This window comes from Mustela nivalis, assembly GCF_964662115.1.
Source record: "Mustela nivalis genome assembly, chromosome: 3".
Classification (NCBI taxonomy): Eukaryota; Metazoa; Chordata; class Mammalia; order Carnivora; family Mustelidae; genus Mustela; species Mustela nivalis.
Genome location: NC_139022.1, coordinates 39044741 through 39061410, shown reverse-complemented (window position 1 = coordinate 39061410; position 16670 = coordinate 39044741). Strand labels below are relative to the sequence as shown.

At 39.4% G+C, this 16670-nt stretch overlaps 1 protein-coding gene across 2 annotated transcripts in view; it reads right to left on the bottom strand.

The window, feature by feature from the left end:
- HSD17B4 (hydroxysteroid 17-beta dehydrogenase 4) overlaps window positions 1-16670 on the bottom strand; it is a 98111-nt gene that overhangs the window by 33564 nt on the left and 47877 nt on the right. For both annotated transcript variants that reach the window (XM_082724147.1, XM_082724148.1), the window contains exons 11-17: window positions 15942-16070; window positions 13643-13746; window positions 11872-12108; window positions 9109-9160; window positions 6716-6787; window positions 4665-4768; window positions 1090-1155 (exon numbers count right to left, since the gene is read on the bottom strand). In XM_082724147.1, the coding sequence (XP_082580273.1) occupies window positions 1090-1155; window positions 4665-4768; window positions 6716-6787; window positions 9109-9160; window positions 11872-12108; window positions 13643-13746; window positions 15942-16070 (764 nt within the window). The remainder of the gene's footprint in view (window positions 1-1089; window positions 1156-4664; window positions 4769-6715; window positions 6788-9108; window positions 9161-11871; window positions 12109-13642; window positions 13747-15941; window positions 16071-16670) is intronic.

Sequence of the window (16670 nt, the reverse complement as noted above, 5' to 3'; positions counted from 1 at the left end):
AATGGGTGCCCATTATTTATACAAAAATATTTGTTAACTTAAAGACTGTCCTTCATCACACAGCAAGTCAACTCTGCTGGACACTAATGAATAGTTCTACTTCTCTGAAAGAAGCTAAAAAAAAAAAACCAAACAACTCTCGACTTATCGTGTGTAGAAATTCAAGCCTTGGAAACTATTCCGCTTTTCTTATCTAAAGCAGATTCCTTTTATAATTTCAGTAACCCAAGAATAATAAAGAAGCACTGCTGGGTTTTCTGAACCATGAAACCATCAAGCCTTTTCTGTCCTTTTAGTGCCTTAATACAATTAATTTCACTATGAGGCTTTAATTAAACATAAATATGGGTGCATTCCTAAGAAACTGATAAGAAACAGGGAACGGGAAAAATACTGAAAGGCAAAAACTAATTTCAGGAAAAAAAAGTGTCCTTCTTTCCGTCACCTGATTCCACAGTGCAGAAAAAAATACCAATCTTAATTCTTTCTGGCTCATGAAATTAGATTTCTATTTGCCTGCAAACATAAATCCTGCAGAAGTTCTCGTATCAAGCGTATCAAAATTAGCATCAAACACCACATAAACTTATGAATAATTTGCCATCTTTACTGATGCTCCCACGCAGACGACCGTCAGAGTGTGATGTATTCTGTTCTGTACCTCCATGCTTTGTCTTCTGGCCACTGCCAGGAAGACTCTTTGGGGACTCACACAAACAAAGTGGGCTTTCTTATCTTTACAGTTACCTTTTGTTTCTTAAATCAGTCCTCACATGCTCACAGACTCTGTCTACTGATTTTATCTCCTCCATTGGGAAACAAATTATTCATGCCAAACAAAAGAGATGAAGCCAGCCACCCTTCCTAAAATGCTGTATTTTTGCCTATCCACTAAAACTGGCTTAAAATGATCGGTCTTCAAGCAATGCAGCTCGATTTTCTTTCTGGAAAGAGAAAAATGTGATGAAAATTTGCCTTTCAGTTCTTTTTATCCTGCTTGCCAAGGCCTTAATGAAACTCTTCACTTCTGGGCTAGGCAGTCTCTTTGAGCCCTGGACAACAAAGCAAACAGGGAAAATACAATCTTACCTGATTAAGAGAGGTGGTGTCTCTAAGCACGGCATCGGGAGGTCTATTAGGCACGGCTACAGCTACCTGAAATCAAAACACATCACATGTTAAATACTAACAAAGTAAGAGTTACTCTTAAATACTAACAAAGTAAGAGTTACTCTCTTTACTCAAATGGGTATATTTGATGAACCACCCTCCTTCAGAGTAATAAAATTGGCAAGTTAGATAAAAAAGCTTTTAAAAATATTTCCTGCTCAGGAAATAACATTTAAAATTTCCTAACTGCTAAGGGTGCCTGGGTGGCTCAGTGGGTTAAAGCATCTGCTTTCAGCTCAGGCTATGATTCCAGGGTTCTGGGATGGAGACCCACATTGGGCTCTCTGCTCAGCAGGGAGCTTGCTTTCCTTCCCCTCTCTCTGCCTGCCTCTCTGCCTACTTGTGATCTCTGTCAAATAAATAAATAAAATCTTAAAAAAAAAAAAATTTCCTAACTGCTAGCCTCATCTGTGTAGTGATTTCCCTAAAATGACCCTGTTTAATGAAAGGAATTATACAACCAGATCCATTCTTTAGGTCAGAAGGGAGAAAGAGGTGAAGACTGTTTTCCCAGGGCAAAAAGTGATAATCACTATAAGAATTAGACAAATGACTCACGCCTATATTGATTTCATCTTTAAATGTACTTTACCAAGGGTTCGGGTTTCTCAGTCGGCTGAGATCCTTGGATGTGTGGATTAACGTTCTTTTTTTTTTTTTTAAAGATTTTATTTATTTATTTGACAGAAATCACAAGTAGGCAGAGAGGAAGACAGAGAGAGAGGAGGAAGCAGGCTCCCTGCTGAGCAGAGCCCGATGTGGGGCTGGATCCCAGGACCCTGGGATTATGACCTGAGCCGAAGGCAGAGGCTTTAACCCACTAAGCCACCCAGGTGCCCCTGGATTAACGTTCTTCATCAAAGTATTCCTTCCATCATTTTGCCAGTTTCTTCCTCTCTCTCCTCTCTCACTCTAACTCCTACTACACGCACGTTGCTGTACTGGAGGTATCCTGCATTTCCCTGAAGTTCTTCATTCTTTTTCTTTTCTTCAACTTTCTTCTCTTTTATTCTTGAGACTAATGTAGGTAGGTAGGTAGGTAGACAGATGGACAAAGAGAGAGACAGATCTTCAAACTTTCTGGATCCTTCTTCTGAGAGTTCAAATCTACTGTTGAGCACTCTAGAAAATTCTTCCTTTCCTTCATTGTACTTTCAGCTCTGGGACTTGTTTTGTTTCCACTACCTGATTTCCCTTTTTTGATTTTCTCTCTCGGTAGAGTCACTGCATCGCACATGATTTCCTTCAACATGCTCTCCTTTAGTTCTCTGAACACATTTGGAATAGCTGCTTAGAAGTCCTCGTCTGTGAAGACCTCTCAAAGGTAGTTTCTATAGACCGTTTTGTTCTGGTTTATTTTCCTGTCTCTGGATCATGTGCTCCTATTTCTTGCATGTCTTATAATTTTCTGTTGATGACTAGACATTTTAGATGACTTGTTAGGGCAACTCCGGACACTGACCTCTTTTCTCATCGGCAGGCTTGCAGTTACTTTTAACTTGTTTATCTGTGTAGTGCCTTGACTAGACTGCTCTGGCTAGGTCTCCACCCCCGCACCGTGAGCAGCCTCTGCTGGTGCTCCTGAGAGGTGAAGCTTAGGGCAAGAACACAGCCACCCTGGAGGAGAGCAGTGTTAGTGGGGCTCTCTGTGCCTCTCTCCCTCATTGAGGGTCATACCCAACTGTTAGCTCCGCTAAGTGCCGGATGATTGCTCTAATATTTTCAACAGTGCCAAGGGGCATAAACTGCTCTAAAGTCAGGCCTCCTCACAGGGCTAGCCTCTGAACCCCAGCTTTGAGGTTTGTTACGAGCCCATGAGGGCTCTCTTTAGCTGTCTCTCCATGGTTCTCTCTAGAAAACTTCCCGTTGGGCTAGTTGTTAGCTTCCTGCTCTCATGGAGCTGCCAGACTCCACCTGATACATGTTGACCACAAACATAAACTAGTTTTCTGTGGGCACCCTTACTTTTGAATTTCCAAATACTCTGTTCCATGATGACTCAGTTTCCTTGGGAAGCATTTCTTTGAACTCTTACCATGACAGCCTGCCATACCTCCGGGCAAAACTGCTCCTCCACTGCAGTCAGGGGAGGGGGCAAGGAGATTGGCCTACTTACTGCCAAGTGAAGCCTCACTTTACAAGAAGTGGTGTTGGCAGGGCCAGTGGCTAGTGATCTCCCAGCCTTCCTTTTCCAGTATCAAACCCTCACCCTATGAGCAAGCTGGGGCAGGAGGGAGTGGGCCTGAGTCTTTTCAGCCTACCACAGGTAGAGCAGAGTTTCCACCCTATAGATGGGAGCCGGGGAGAGGATGAGAATGACCTAACTCTGAACTACTTCGACCTGAAAGGAAGCTTCAGCAACATAAGCTAGGGGTGGCGAGAGGGGAAGAAAAACCAGTAACCTCCTCCTGGGAAGAAGGCATCGCCCTATTCTGGGAACTGGACCAGAGGGATCATGTGTTTTGGCTTCACACACCTGGAGGGGAGCCTGCATCATGCGGGGAGCCAGGGGACGCGGGAGAAAAGCCAGAGCTGTGGCTCAAACACCATAGATTCTCACTGCTCTTATCAAGATAAAGAGTTCCTTGAATAAACATTTCTTCATTTGCTATATATCCTGTGGACAATTCCCCGACATTTCAAATGTTTGTTTGTTTTCATTTTTACCAGTCACAATGGTTTCACTGGGGAGAGGGTCCAGGGAACTCCTCACACCATTGTTCCAAAAGCAGTTTCTCCATATTGCTTTAAGTACACTTCATTTACTCCAGAATATTTATTATAGGATAATCTTATTACCTCAAACACATGAGAGTTGCCCAGGTTAAATGAATGTCAAATCCAAGTTATAAAACATTTTAGAAAAAAATGTTTTTAGATAGAATCTGAGAACTAAAGAGTACTAGAACTATCTTACACAAAAAAAGTTCGTAAGTCATTAAATGAATAAAGATTTTATTTTATGCAAAGATCACGTACATGCATTGGGTTTTCTAAAGACTTCTGGGTGCTACAAAATTTTTATAAGAAAGTAAAAATATTCCCATAATTACCTCAGGTATATTATACTTATATCAGCCAGACTTTTCTATATATAACACATATTATCATTCAAAATACACACACGTAAACAGCATTTCCAATCCAAGGAACACACTCTGATCCAAAGAAGTGTGAATTACTGAGGATATACTCTACGAAATTATACCTATGAAAATATGTGGTTTGTACATATAGTAATATGTGTATTCATTTATTTTGCTTTTTGTTTTTTTTTAAAGATTTTATTTATTTATTTGACAGACAGAGATCACAAGTAGGCAGAGAGACAGGCAGAGAGAGAGGGGAAAGCAGGCTCCCCGCCAAGCAGAGAGCCCGATGCGGGGCTCGATCCCAGGACCACGGGATCATGACCTGAGCTGAAGGCAGAGGCTTTAACCCACTGAGCCACCCAGGTGCCCCTCATTTATTTTGCTTTTAAGGTCAGAGCCTACCTTAGCTTTGTCTGATGTCCGTTTTCCACCAATGCCTCCAGAGCCAACAACAAAAATAGAGAACTGATTATAACACACAAGCTCCTCCTCAAAGTAAGAATAGACTGAAAAGCAAAAAAAAAAAAAAAAAAGTTATTCTCAAAAGACATGACTAGTTAAACAATATATGATCAGCGATCCCTTTAAAATTTCCAAAAACAAAATCCAGTTACTTAAAGGCATGTAATTTACGATGCCCAAGTTTGGCTTACAAAGCATGATTTTAATTCATTCACTACCAGTCTCTGGAAGGCAGAGTAAAGACATCTTCACAAATCCTCTCTTCATTATAAAACAGCCATTTCTCTCACCCCTTCTTAAACCCGCCCCCAACTGCCTATCGTTTATCAACACTCTCCACCTAGAACACTTCCAAAATTCCCACTATGAAATGCAGGTATCCACACTCTCAAACATTTGCACATTCTGCCAAAGGACTCAAAAAGAATCTGGAATATAAAAGAAATTGTGAGAATGAAGGTCTAAGCTTCAGGAGGACAGAATCATGGGCATTTTCCTCACCATTCTATTCCCAGATATCAGAATAGTACCTGGGACTGAAAAGGCACCTAGTAAATATGAAATTAACTAGTAAATTAATGAATATATGACATGACTGAGCAAGTCAGTGAATAAGTAATGAATGAATGTAGGACAACTGTCCCTCTTTCCACTGACAATTTCCCAGTGAGAATTTGAATACAGTCTTGTGTCTCCAGCTCTAGGAAACTAGAAATATGACTTTGAATGGCAGACTAAGAAAAAATCTAATTATAACAAAAAACAAGGGAAGTCATGGCAATTTGTATTTAAAATAAGATTTTTCTCTTCATTACATAGGAAACTGGATATCTCATTTCATATATACTTTGTCTACAACTTCTAATACATTATTATCCATTACCAAGCTGTAGTTAAATCAATGGAGTAGGTCAAGAGAAAAAAGTCAACATGAAGCTAAGGTCAACAGCAGAACTTCTGTTTTGTGGTATGTTACATATTGGGTAGCACGGGGAGAAGAGTCAAAGAAAACGAGGAGAATTAAAGCCAAATGACAGCCAGCTTCAGGAATGACAAGAAAACATAAAAACCTCCAACAGAAAAAGGAGGAGGAAGAGGACAATGAGAAAGAGTAAGAGAGAGAACAGACATATGATGAAACTCTACGAGCTAACACAAACAATGTAGCAAAATATTTAAGAGCATCAGAAACGTTCCCGGCATATGATTCAGTAAAAACAAGATAAGGTCCTCAACAGCATACACAGTAAAACTTAATATCCAGTTAGAACAAAAATGATGAAGCCTATATGCTAACTATCAGACAATACTAAATTTCCACTATAATTCATTTATATTTTATATAAAAAATATTTTTATATTTTTTCACAATAAAGATCTATTTCTTACCTTCTTAAACTTTAGAATAATTTGATTTTAAGTGATGTATATCTTTAGCTGATGTTTAATTACTAGCATTTCAACATTTATTTAAACTACTGTAACCTTTTTTCTCCCCACTGCAAAGAAAATGTGGCTCCAGTGTGTAAGTCCCAGTTGAGTTCAATGGCCTGAATGTGCAACGTTAGGAACCTAACTACCATTTATGAAAATGACTCAGGGGTCAAATGCGTTCCAAGTTCCAAAGAGCTAACAAAGACAAGAATATTTACAGTACAGGCTAATTATCACTGATGGCTATCAGTGTGTTCCTTCTGGCCAAGTTCATACACCAAAGAGCTGAATTCCCACCATGCTCTACATTAACCCATACCTCTCAGCTCTGTGCTTTGTTGGAAACTCCCATCTTCCCACCCCTACCCCAACCCACTCTTTCTCCCCACCTTCGCTTCTTTTCTAAGACCTTATACATTTTTAGAACGCGTATCTTGCTTTCTCACAAACTGGAAAATGAACACAAACCTACCCATCACTTTCTAGTGTGAGGTACTACATTACATATGAAACCTATCAATGTAACAATATTATGGAAAGAACCAGAAGTGAGTTACCATCCACAAGAACTACTAGCCCGGATCCTTTATCTAGGACATCAGCAATGACTCCTTCACATTTTAAGTTCCCTAAAATGAAAAGCAAAATAAATAAATAGACTCTTGAAGATCATCAACTTATTACATTCAGCTAGGAGAGAACATAACATAATTTACACTGTAAGTTCAGCAAAACTATGAAGTTGAAATAATTTTCAATTTAATGCTGAGTAATTCAATATTAAAAAGGAAACAGAATACCTAAGTCACTACGTTTACAACAAGTAGCAACATAATAAAGATCAAACTTTCAATACCCAGAAAATTTACAGACCAGCACATCCTAAACTACGTAGAAAATTAAATTCTATTAGGTTTCTCATACTCAATGTAATGTTTTTTTTTTTTCACCCCTAGGAGGGGGTCACTCAACCTCTGACAGTACCATCATGGCTAACAAATGAGCCACTGAGAGACACAGAGACACTGACATCAGTGTCCTGACGCTTGTGGCCCTATGTCTCATCACCCGCCAGGTTTGAAGGGAAGACCGTGAACAGCAGTCATACCATGGTTTCCTACAGTTTAAAGAGATTCTAAAATATTCATGTCTCGGATTTTGAATATCCATATTTACTAATTTACTAAGGTAAACTTTAACACTTGCCTAAAGAAAATGTACAGAAGCTACTAAAGAAAAATAATTCATGAGAAACATCCCTTGAGACTAGAAAGGTAGGAGAAATTGAGAGAAATGTTTTTCACACCTTCCTATTTGTATCTCTATTCAGTCATAATCATTTCTTCAGAGATTTATTTACTTTTGAGAGAGAGCACGCAAATGAGAAGGCAAAGAGCAGAGGGAGAGGGAAAGAGAAGCTCAAGGAGACTCCCCGTTGAGCTGGAAGCCTGATGCAGGGCTCAATCCCAGAACCCTGAGATCACACCTGAGACGAAACCAAAAGCTGGACGCTCAATGAACAGAGCCAGGCACCCCCGTTGTAATCATTTTCTAGTATATACCTTCATCTCTCTCTTAAAATCCCTTAGGCAGAAATCCCTAAAGGCAGAAATCTATCTCACACATTTCTGCTTTCCTCATCACCCAAGTTCTCAAGAGAACCCACATTAGGCTGGCTGCACCACAGAGGGACCCTTCTGGCCTCTGCCCCTGCCATCAGGGCCACCACCACACTGCACGCATGTGACACACGCATGCACACAAAACCTTCCTGGCTGGGATCCAGAATCCGTAGTTTATTTTAAATAACAGGAAGGGGCGCCTGGATGGCTCAGTCGGTTAAGTGTCCGACTCTTGATTTTGGCTCAAGCCATGATCTCAGGGTCGTGAGATTGAGTCCCATGTCAGGCTCCATGCTGAGCATGGAACCTGCCTGAGATTCTCTCTCTCCCTCTGCCCTTCTCCCCTCCTAAAAAAAATAAAAAATAACAAAATGAAATAAAATAACAGTAAAAGAATACAATGTAGTAACAGACTGTTTCAGGATGTCGCCTGGTTAGAGAATTCATCTAAAACTGAAAACTGTGCCTTGCACATGGTAGGTGACCAGTGGATACCTGATGAAGGCAGCTGTCATACACTGGACACTGCCTCACAGAAAACGTGGGCTGTAATACACTGCAATAAAGCTTTTCGGCTTGAAGCAGTAAGAATCTCACAACATTTTTAGTAAAATAAAAAGATCTGGGGAAACATTAAAGGAGTCCAGCTATGTGCTGACCTCTACATTATATAATGTGAAATGATAAACATTTTTTTAATTTTGCCATCTTATATGGTCAGTATTTAGACAACAGGCTGACATTAGAGCAGTGAAATAAACCAAATCTGTCAAATTATAGTGGAAGAATGAGAAAAGCAGCTTAACTGAACTAGTCAGATACTACTGAGAAAAAGAAAATTCATTACTAAGGCAGATGTGATTTTATTTACTGTAAAAGAAAATAGGAAAAAGTTAATTGCAAGAAATTCAGCTGTATCTTTTAATGTGGTTTGCTTAATGAAAATCACTACCAATATAAACACCTGAGAAAGGAATCAAAAACTATATTCATAGGAATCACAGTAGATTACACACAATTACTAGGTTTAGAATACACATACTTTTAGAAAAGACTTTTTTCCATTGCTAATAACATATACATCCGTGGAGATAAACTGTCAGTACTCTGAAGTAATTTATTAATAAAGACCATAACAGGACAAAGTTTAAGGTCACCAAAACAGCTACTCCTTCGCATCAATCTACTCTAACGGCTGACAGGCACATCAGCACCTTGCCATATGATTTATTTAAGTCATTCTGTGCCCGCTTCACACAATGGTTTGGAAGGTTAGTCAGGAAATAAAACGAGGGTATGATTAAGAAATCAGTGTATCATGAACTCACCTGCTCTGGGAAGTGGTTTATATAACTCCAAGTATTGCTCCCCATGGAGAACCTATGGCAGAATAAACACAAGTTTATTAGCCGACTTTCCTGTCTCACAGGTTCTGCTGTGAATACTGCTAATCACAAGTGATATCTCACCATCCACACACTCGCGTCATTACTTCCCCCAAATTACCTGTCTCGGTTTCGCTTCTACTTCTTAAGCATATGATGCAAAATTAATCAGTCTCCCAATCTAAAGACTGTCAGAGCTTCTGAAGCAGAAAAGGTATCTTTGCGTTCTTTTTTGGCATTCATGACTCTTTGTTGACTGATAATTATGGATTATTTGCCAATACAAACACTAAGCTTATCACTGTGTCTGGAATACACTGGGTATTTAATAACTGTCGTTGAATAAAAATAAACAAACTGGCCATGCGAGTAAAGTAATTTCAAATCACACATACCACATACAAACAACTCAGTAAAACACAAAAGTAAACCTTACAACCACGTTCAAAGTAAAAAACTATCAATATCAACATTTCCTTGGTGTAATAGCTTATAAATTATCTATTTCTATAGAGAGAGCCATAGATATATGTTTATCTATAAGATACATCTTATAAATTATCTATTAGTAGATAAGTGTAACTTGATAGTCACATAACCTCAATGGATGGAAACAAGAATACATCAATACGGGTAGGAAAGTAATAGGACAGGAAAAACAAAACCCGATCAACATGTTCAAGTGACCACACCCACTGGCACGGGATGGCTTTAATTTCGTATCTTTCTCCAAGCCCAGAAGGGAACAAATGGGACAAATGTGGGACAGTCCACTGTATCACAAAGTCTGGAGGCTTGAAGCTGGGAAGACAGGGGTTTTGATTCAAGATGGCTACTCTTCCTTGCCAGAGATTCTGAACACCATTTATGACTGTTCCAACTCCTTCCAACTCAGAAGGAGTATTTTGCAGAAATTTGAAACATTTGCTTTAATTGTCTGTACTTCAATTATCCAAACAAAACTGGATGCAGCCAAGACCATGGGACAGGGACTAAAACAACAAACTACTTGTATATATACCTCTTGCCTCCCTCCCAACTTCATCAGATGCTCAAATAAAAATCAGTTTTCAGGGGGTGCCTGGGTGGCTTAGTGGGTTAAGCCTCTGCCTTCAGCTCAGGTCATGATCTCAGGATTCTCGGATTGAGCCCCACATCGGGCTCTCTGCTCAGCAGGGAGCCTGCTTCCCCCTCCCTCTCTGCCTGCCTCTCTGCCTACTTGTGATCTGTCAAATAAATAAAATCTTTTTTTTAAAATCCGTTTTTACAGATTCAGAGCAGCAATGGGCTAATCGACCTTCTAGTAAATGGGTCCTCTAATTATCAAAGTCAGAGGAATGGGCTCATAGCTCTATGTATGATTCAAGTTATCCCTGGGCTCAGTACTGAAACCTTACTCCAAGAAATGAAATCTACCCCACCTCAAAAACTTTCTCACAGTTGTTCAACTCCTTCCTTCCTGAAACAATCTATTCGCTTTGCTTCTCAAATACCACATCCACCTGAGCTCATAATCAGAGCTCATCCCTCACCAGTCATTCCTTTTCAGTCTCTCCGGCTAATTTTTCCACATGTCTTCACCCTCTCAACACTTGAGGGTTCCTGAGCTCAGGCTCTTCTCTACTTACATTCCTACCTTACACTATTTCATCTAGTCTTGTGTCTTTACACATCAATCAAAGTCTAAGAACCCCAGCAGCACCTCTTCCCCACATTCAAGACTCATATATTCAACTGCCCATTGTAGACCTCCACTTGGATGAGTCAAAGAAACTCAGGTGTGTCCAAAACCAACTCCTGATCATCCCCACCTTAAAGTAATTGTATATATCTATCTTATGATATATAATATGTTATATGTAATTACTACACATACTTAATATATTACATGTAATTATAAATAATGTATAGAGACATATATGCACATATATCATCCAAGTTACAAAAACCTTCATCCTTGACTCCTTTTTCCTCTCCCTCACATCCAGCCTTTTGTATAAATTATAGAAGAGACCCCTAACAGGCTTCTCTGCTTCTGCTGGGCTCCCGTATCATCTACAGAGTAGCAGAAATGAGCCTGTGCGTGAACACAGGCAGATCCTATCACTCCTCCATTCAAAACACTACAAACAGTGATAAGCTGAAATCCTAATGACTACAAGGCCCTCTTCTCCTACCACTGTCCTCTGGCTCCTCCCACAGCTATACTGGCCCCCTTCCTGTTCCCAGAATAAGCCAAGAATGCACCTGCCTCAGGGCCTTCCACATTTGTTCTCTCTGCCTCAAATCCTCTTCCCAGATCATGACCTGGGTTGCTCCTTCACCAGTATCATCAGGTAAGAATTATCACCCCCATTTTATAGACATGGAAACTGAATCTTAGCGAAGTTCTTTACCCTTGGTCAAACAGCAAGTAAACGGCAGAGAGAGAATTAAGAACATTATGCCATAGCCGGGGGGACCTTAATGCTCTTTTATTCTTTTTGCTTGCCCCTTCAACTAACTCTCTTCTCTTATGCTTAAAGAAAAATCCAAAGATATGCAAAGTCTTTATTCCTGTATCAAGTGCCCCAGTTTTATTAATACACATACGTGTGTACACACACGCCCGTGCACACAGACACACACACACACACAATGTGAGAGAGATCAATCATATTTAAAGAAACCAAAAAAAGCAAAATAAAGATTTCTTATTATGGATACCTTTTCCAAGTTGACTGAAAGCCCAGGAATCTCTGATAATTCTCCACCTACTATAGGTTTCTGAGCTATAATAACTCCAAAGGTAGGCAAACAGGAGAAATCGGTGCTTCCTTCATATATAAATTTCATATCTTTCGGTTCCTTGATCGATGCCCCCACGCCAAGGGCATACATAATAGTTTCCAGTTCCGTATAAGCAGAGGAAAAGGAAGGAAGTTTATGGCTAATGGCTCCAGCCTATGAGAGAGGTAGAGAAAATTATTTTCTCATTGATATTTCTGTCCAATGCTTAACATTTTAATTTTTTTCAAAACTACTATTTGTTTGCATGCCACACCTATCTTGCTTTCAAAGAGATGTGAATAGAATGCCCTGCTGGTGAAATCCATGGGGTTTCTTAACTGTTTCATTAGACTTTATTTTAATAAAAAAACAATCAGAAAATGTGTAGAAAAGGACTTCATTTACAGATAAGTACTTCTGCATTGTTTGCTTCTTAGCAACAGTATGTCTCATTTTCAAATTTCCTATATCTGATAGTGAGAAGCCCTACTGATTCAGCAACAGTTAGCCACTCAAAAATACAAAAAAACTAATAATTATTATGAATGTGTCATAAACAGGGATAGTGAACTGCCCTATAAGAGATACTGTATAAAATTCACTGTAAAGAGATGAGCCGAACACTGCATAATGCTGTGTTGTACTGTTGTACATGAGACTGCCTCTTAATGGTTTTAGTAAAATTGCAATTTTACCTTCAGTTCCTTGCTAGGAATGTCCCTTATCTCATTGACATTGTATTTTTTTACTTAGTTATGATATGTCTAGCTAACGTGTGAAATATATATTAGGTTAAAAAAGAGTGACATCCAACTGTCAATCATGTTCATTCTGAAACGGGAGTCATCAAATAAGGGCTGGGAGCTAAGAATGCTTTTTACATTTTTCAGGAGTGGTTAAAAAAGGAAAAACAGGAAGAATATGTGACAGAAATAGTATGTGGTCCATAAAGCCCAAAATGCTTATTATCTGGGCCTTTCCTGAAAAAGTTTACCAAAACCTATTCTAAAGTAAAATCATATTTATAACCCGATCATATTCTCAGGGTTAAAATGAAATGGTTAACTTTATCACTATGTCTGCCCTGAGTCACAAACTTTTAAAATCAAATTCATCAAATGATTTATTTTTATTTACGCAATACAATTTTTTTGTTTAAAGGCTAAATATGCGAGATAGTAAATCAGCAAACTTCACACAAGCTAGAACCACACTTCTATTAGAATTTCTGACATAATGGGAGGCTATGTGCAGCCATGTTGAAATAGTTCCAATATACAATCTATAGATGCTTTCCCTAAAGAAGAGGAAAGAAAAAAAAGGCCTCAAAGAGACACTGAAACAGACATCTTTTTCTAAAAAGTTAGAAAAATGGTAACTAAAGTAGGCTTATTAACAATGGTACCAATAAAGGGCAGAGGGGGAAGATACTTGTCTAATTATACTAAAGAAGTAGAAGCAAAAAATATAAATAAAAAAATTTTTAAAAAGAAGTAAAAGTTACAAAGGCTACATCTTAGCCTTACATCTATTCAAATTCTGTAACTATTCAGTACATATTTTATGAGACGTTTCATTGTCACTTATCTTTCCTATTTAACAATAAATTAGCAGCTTGGGAAATAATAATTTTCATATCACAGAAAAGAGAGAAACAAAGAAAAGAGAGAATCTTCAGAAAAAGCATAGGCTTTTCCCCCCAACTTACAAAAGCTGATGTAGCTGTTGATGCTGCCTGACTCGTAGGATTTGTCGACACTCCTCCCTCTGAATCTATTTTATTTAGAACTTCAATTATACCGCCAATTGATTCTAAAAAAATAGCAACAAAGATGCTCTTGTTAAAGACGTGACTAAGAAAAGCTACCACATGCTCAATAATCACTCCTCTACCTCAGAACTGAATACGAAAGGTCAGGCTTTTATAGAAAAGCACTGTCAAAGACTTTGAAACAGACCAAGGGTAACTGGGGTTTTCAGTGGAGAACAAGGCACCGTCCAGCATCCTCTTCCTGGATTATGATTCTAAGGAGGTTCTAAGCTTTGCAATGTCTTTGATGGATTTTACAACTCCGCAGACTCGGACCCTTGTCCAAAGACATGTAGTCTTTGGTGAAGGAAAAGCTAGTTTCTGTTCTCTCCCCACCACAGCCCCCTCCTCCAGGATGGAATAATGCCAAGATTACCCTTGAGTTCCCCCCAACCCCATCTCAAGCAATAGCTTTGAAGACGGTACTAAAAAATCTTCCAAGGAAAAACATCACCATGACCACAGATTCCAGACAGGGTTCAGAAGCTGCGATTCTGGGGTCAAAAAAAGTTAAGAAAGGAGTTTCACGAGGCATCCCTATAGGCCAGAAGATTCCAAAGACTCTGGGATCTTTCTAACGAACATTAGCGCTCTGGGCCTCCTTCCAAACTTAGACCAAAACTCTAAGCAAACCACAGAATGCAACGTGATCAGGGATACTAGTGGGGAGGCTTTGGGCCACTGAATCCTCCTCTCACCACCCCACTCAGACTGCTACCAGAGGGAGGCCTGTAACTGAAAGTCACCTCGCCACAGGCTTAGGGCACCACATCAGACACAGGCAGCCTGAGTTAACTTGGCTCAGACACCGAGCAAGCTTGGCCAGTCACTGAGGCTGTCTGGGGACTAGTTGTGTCGTCTGGAAGATAAGAACAGTTCTACAGAAAATGTGAGATTTTTCTTCTAACTGTACTTCAAATACTTACAGGTATTTTTTCATTTATAACTATGTGATTCATTTAGTTAGCTTTTTCCTTATAATATTTTTAAGGCAATACAATGGAACTTGGACATCAGAGGAAAGTTTTTAATGTGCTTCTTTCTTCTTTCATTCATTTTCATCAATGGGTAACTATCATTCACAGACTAAATTTATCTCCAACATCAAACTATGGAATACAGCAAATGCTACCATCAACAACATAACAATCATGCTATCATCTGATTGAGAAAGAGCACAACGAAAATTTCAGAGAGCATACCTGCAGGCAGGAAAGTGTCAGGAAGGGGAGGGGTAAAAAAACCTAGAATAGTACGTTTTTAAGATATATTCTCCTAACAAACACTGAATACAAAACAACTAAAAGAAAAAAGAAAAAGATTTCTCTGTAAAGTAACTGAATCATTATCTTTTCCAGAAAAGTCCTTTGAACATCATACACTATATGCATATATGTGAGTTATACTAGAAAAAAATGTGACCTGTACTGGCTGTCTATTCCTGTGGAGACCACAGATGTAATTCATGGTAACAAGCATTTACTGAATCCTCTCTGAGTTCAGCACCAAATACAAAAGCAGTGCTTACAAGACACAGTCTCTGCCTCCCAAGGAACACACTGTGCAGTTAAGAAACCACATACTATGAAACAAAAGCAGCTCTGATGAGATGCTAAGTAGTCAGAGTTGAGCTGAGAGAGATCAATGTAGCCTGAAATATCTGGGGGTGGTGTGGTGAACATCCGGCTTGAGCTTAGATTTCTAAAGAAGCACTACAATTAGAGAGGTGATAAGGGGAGGAAGGGGCCTTTGAGAAGGGCAGAGAAACAGCAGCAAAGGCAAAGTGCTAAAAAAAGCAAAATCTACTCACAAGACAGAAATGAGCTAAGCCTAAACAAAACTGGCCTAAATGAACTTTTAGGGCAATAGAGAAAAACCCGGTAAGGTAAGGAGGATATGGTTCGGTACCAGAAGACTCTGAAATGAGTTGTCAGACAGGGAGCAGACACATGGAGCATGGACGGATGAACACCTCGTCCCATCCCCCACCCAGATGCCCGCCAAAAACACAGGATTGTAAGAAGCCAGGAAAACAGAAAAGAGGGTTGGCATACATATATCTTAAATGTGAGGAGGTCTAACAGCTACCAGAGTAGAAAATGTGCTCTAGTTAAAACAGAAGACAATTCCCTAAGAGCAGAGAACGCTCTATTGCCTCTGGTTCCCCAGCCAGGAGTGAAGGGACGTGGGCCCCTACCTTGAATTCTTTGCGGTTTGGTGGCATTATCGAAGTCACAGACCTGCTTCCAGTTGGCCTTCACAGCCTCGGGAGTCATTGGCTGATTCTTCTGTCTCACAATGGCTCCAAGAGCCCGCTCCCAGCGTACTGGTCACAGAAACAAAACAAGACACCGAGCACAGAGTTTAAGAGGGACACAGAAAGTAAAATTCATCTGAGCCTTTTGAATTTTTTTCAACTTCAAGAAAAAGGAAATTCAGGGGGAAAAATAGGTTCTAATATCTGAAGAGTTTTACTACAAGCCCTTTAAATATATTTTTCTTGAAATAACAAACCCATTAGGATAATGTGAATTAAAAATATATATATTTAAAGCTGAAGGAAAAAACCTCTCCTCTGACTCTGCCAGACACTACTAAAGGTAGAATTAAGGCTGACTCAGAAAAATTAAAATTATATATAATCACACCAAGAAACTGACTTCATGACCCCAGATCACTCGGGTAATATACTTCCAGATAACAGAATAGAGCTTTGTTTAAATAGCAAAGTGAGGACAGGTGGTGGTAACAGGTCAAAGACCCGGATAACCAAATTAACACATCACACAGCCCCAGATAATTCTCCCTTGCTCCCCTTGGCTCTTGCTCCCTCATCACAGGAAGTCAACTAGAATAGGGCAGATGCACAAAAATCATTATTGCTGCATAAGTTCTATGAGGAGAATTTTTAACACCATTTTCTTCT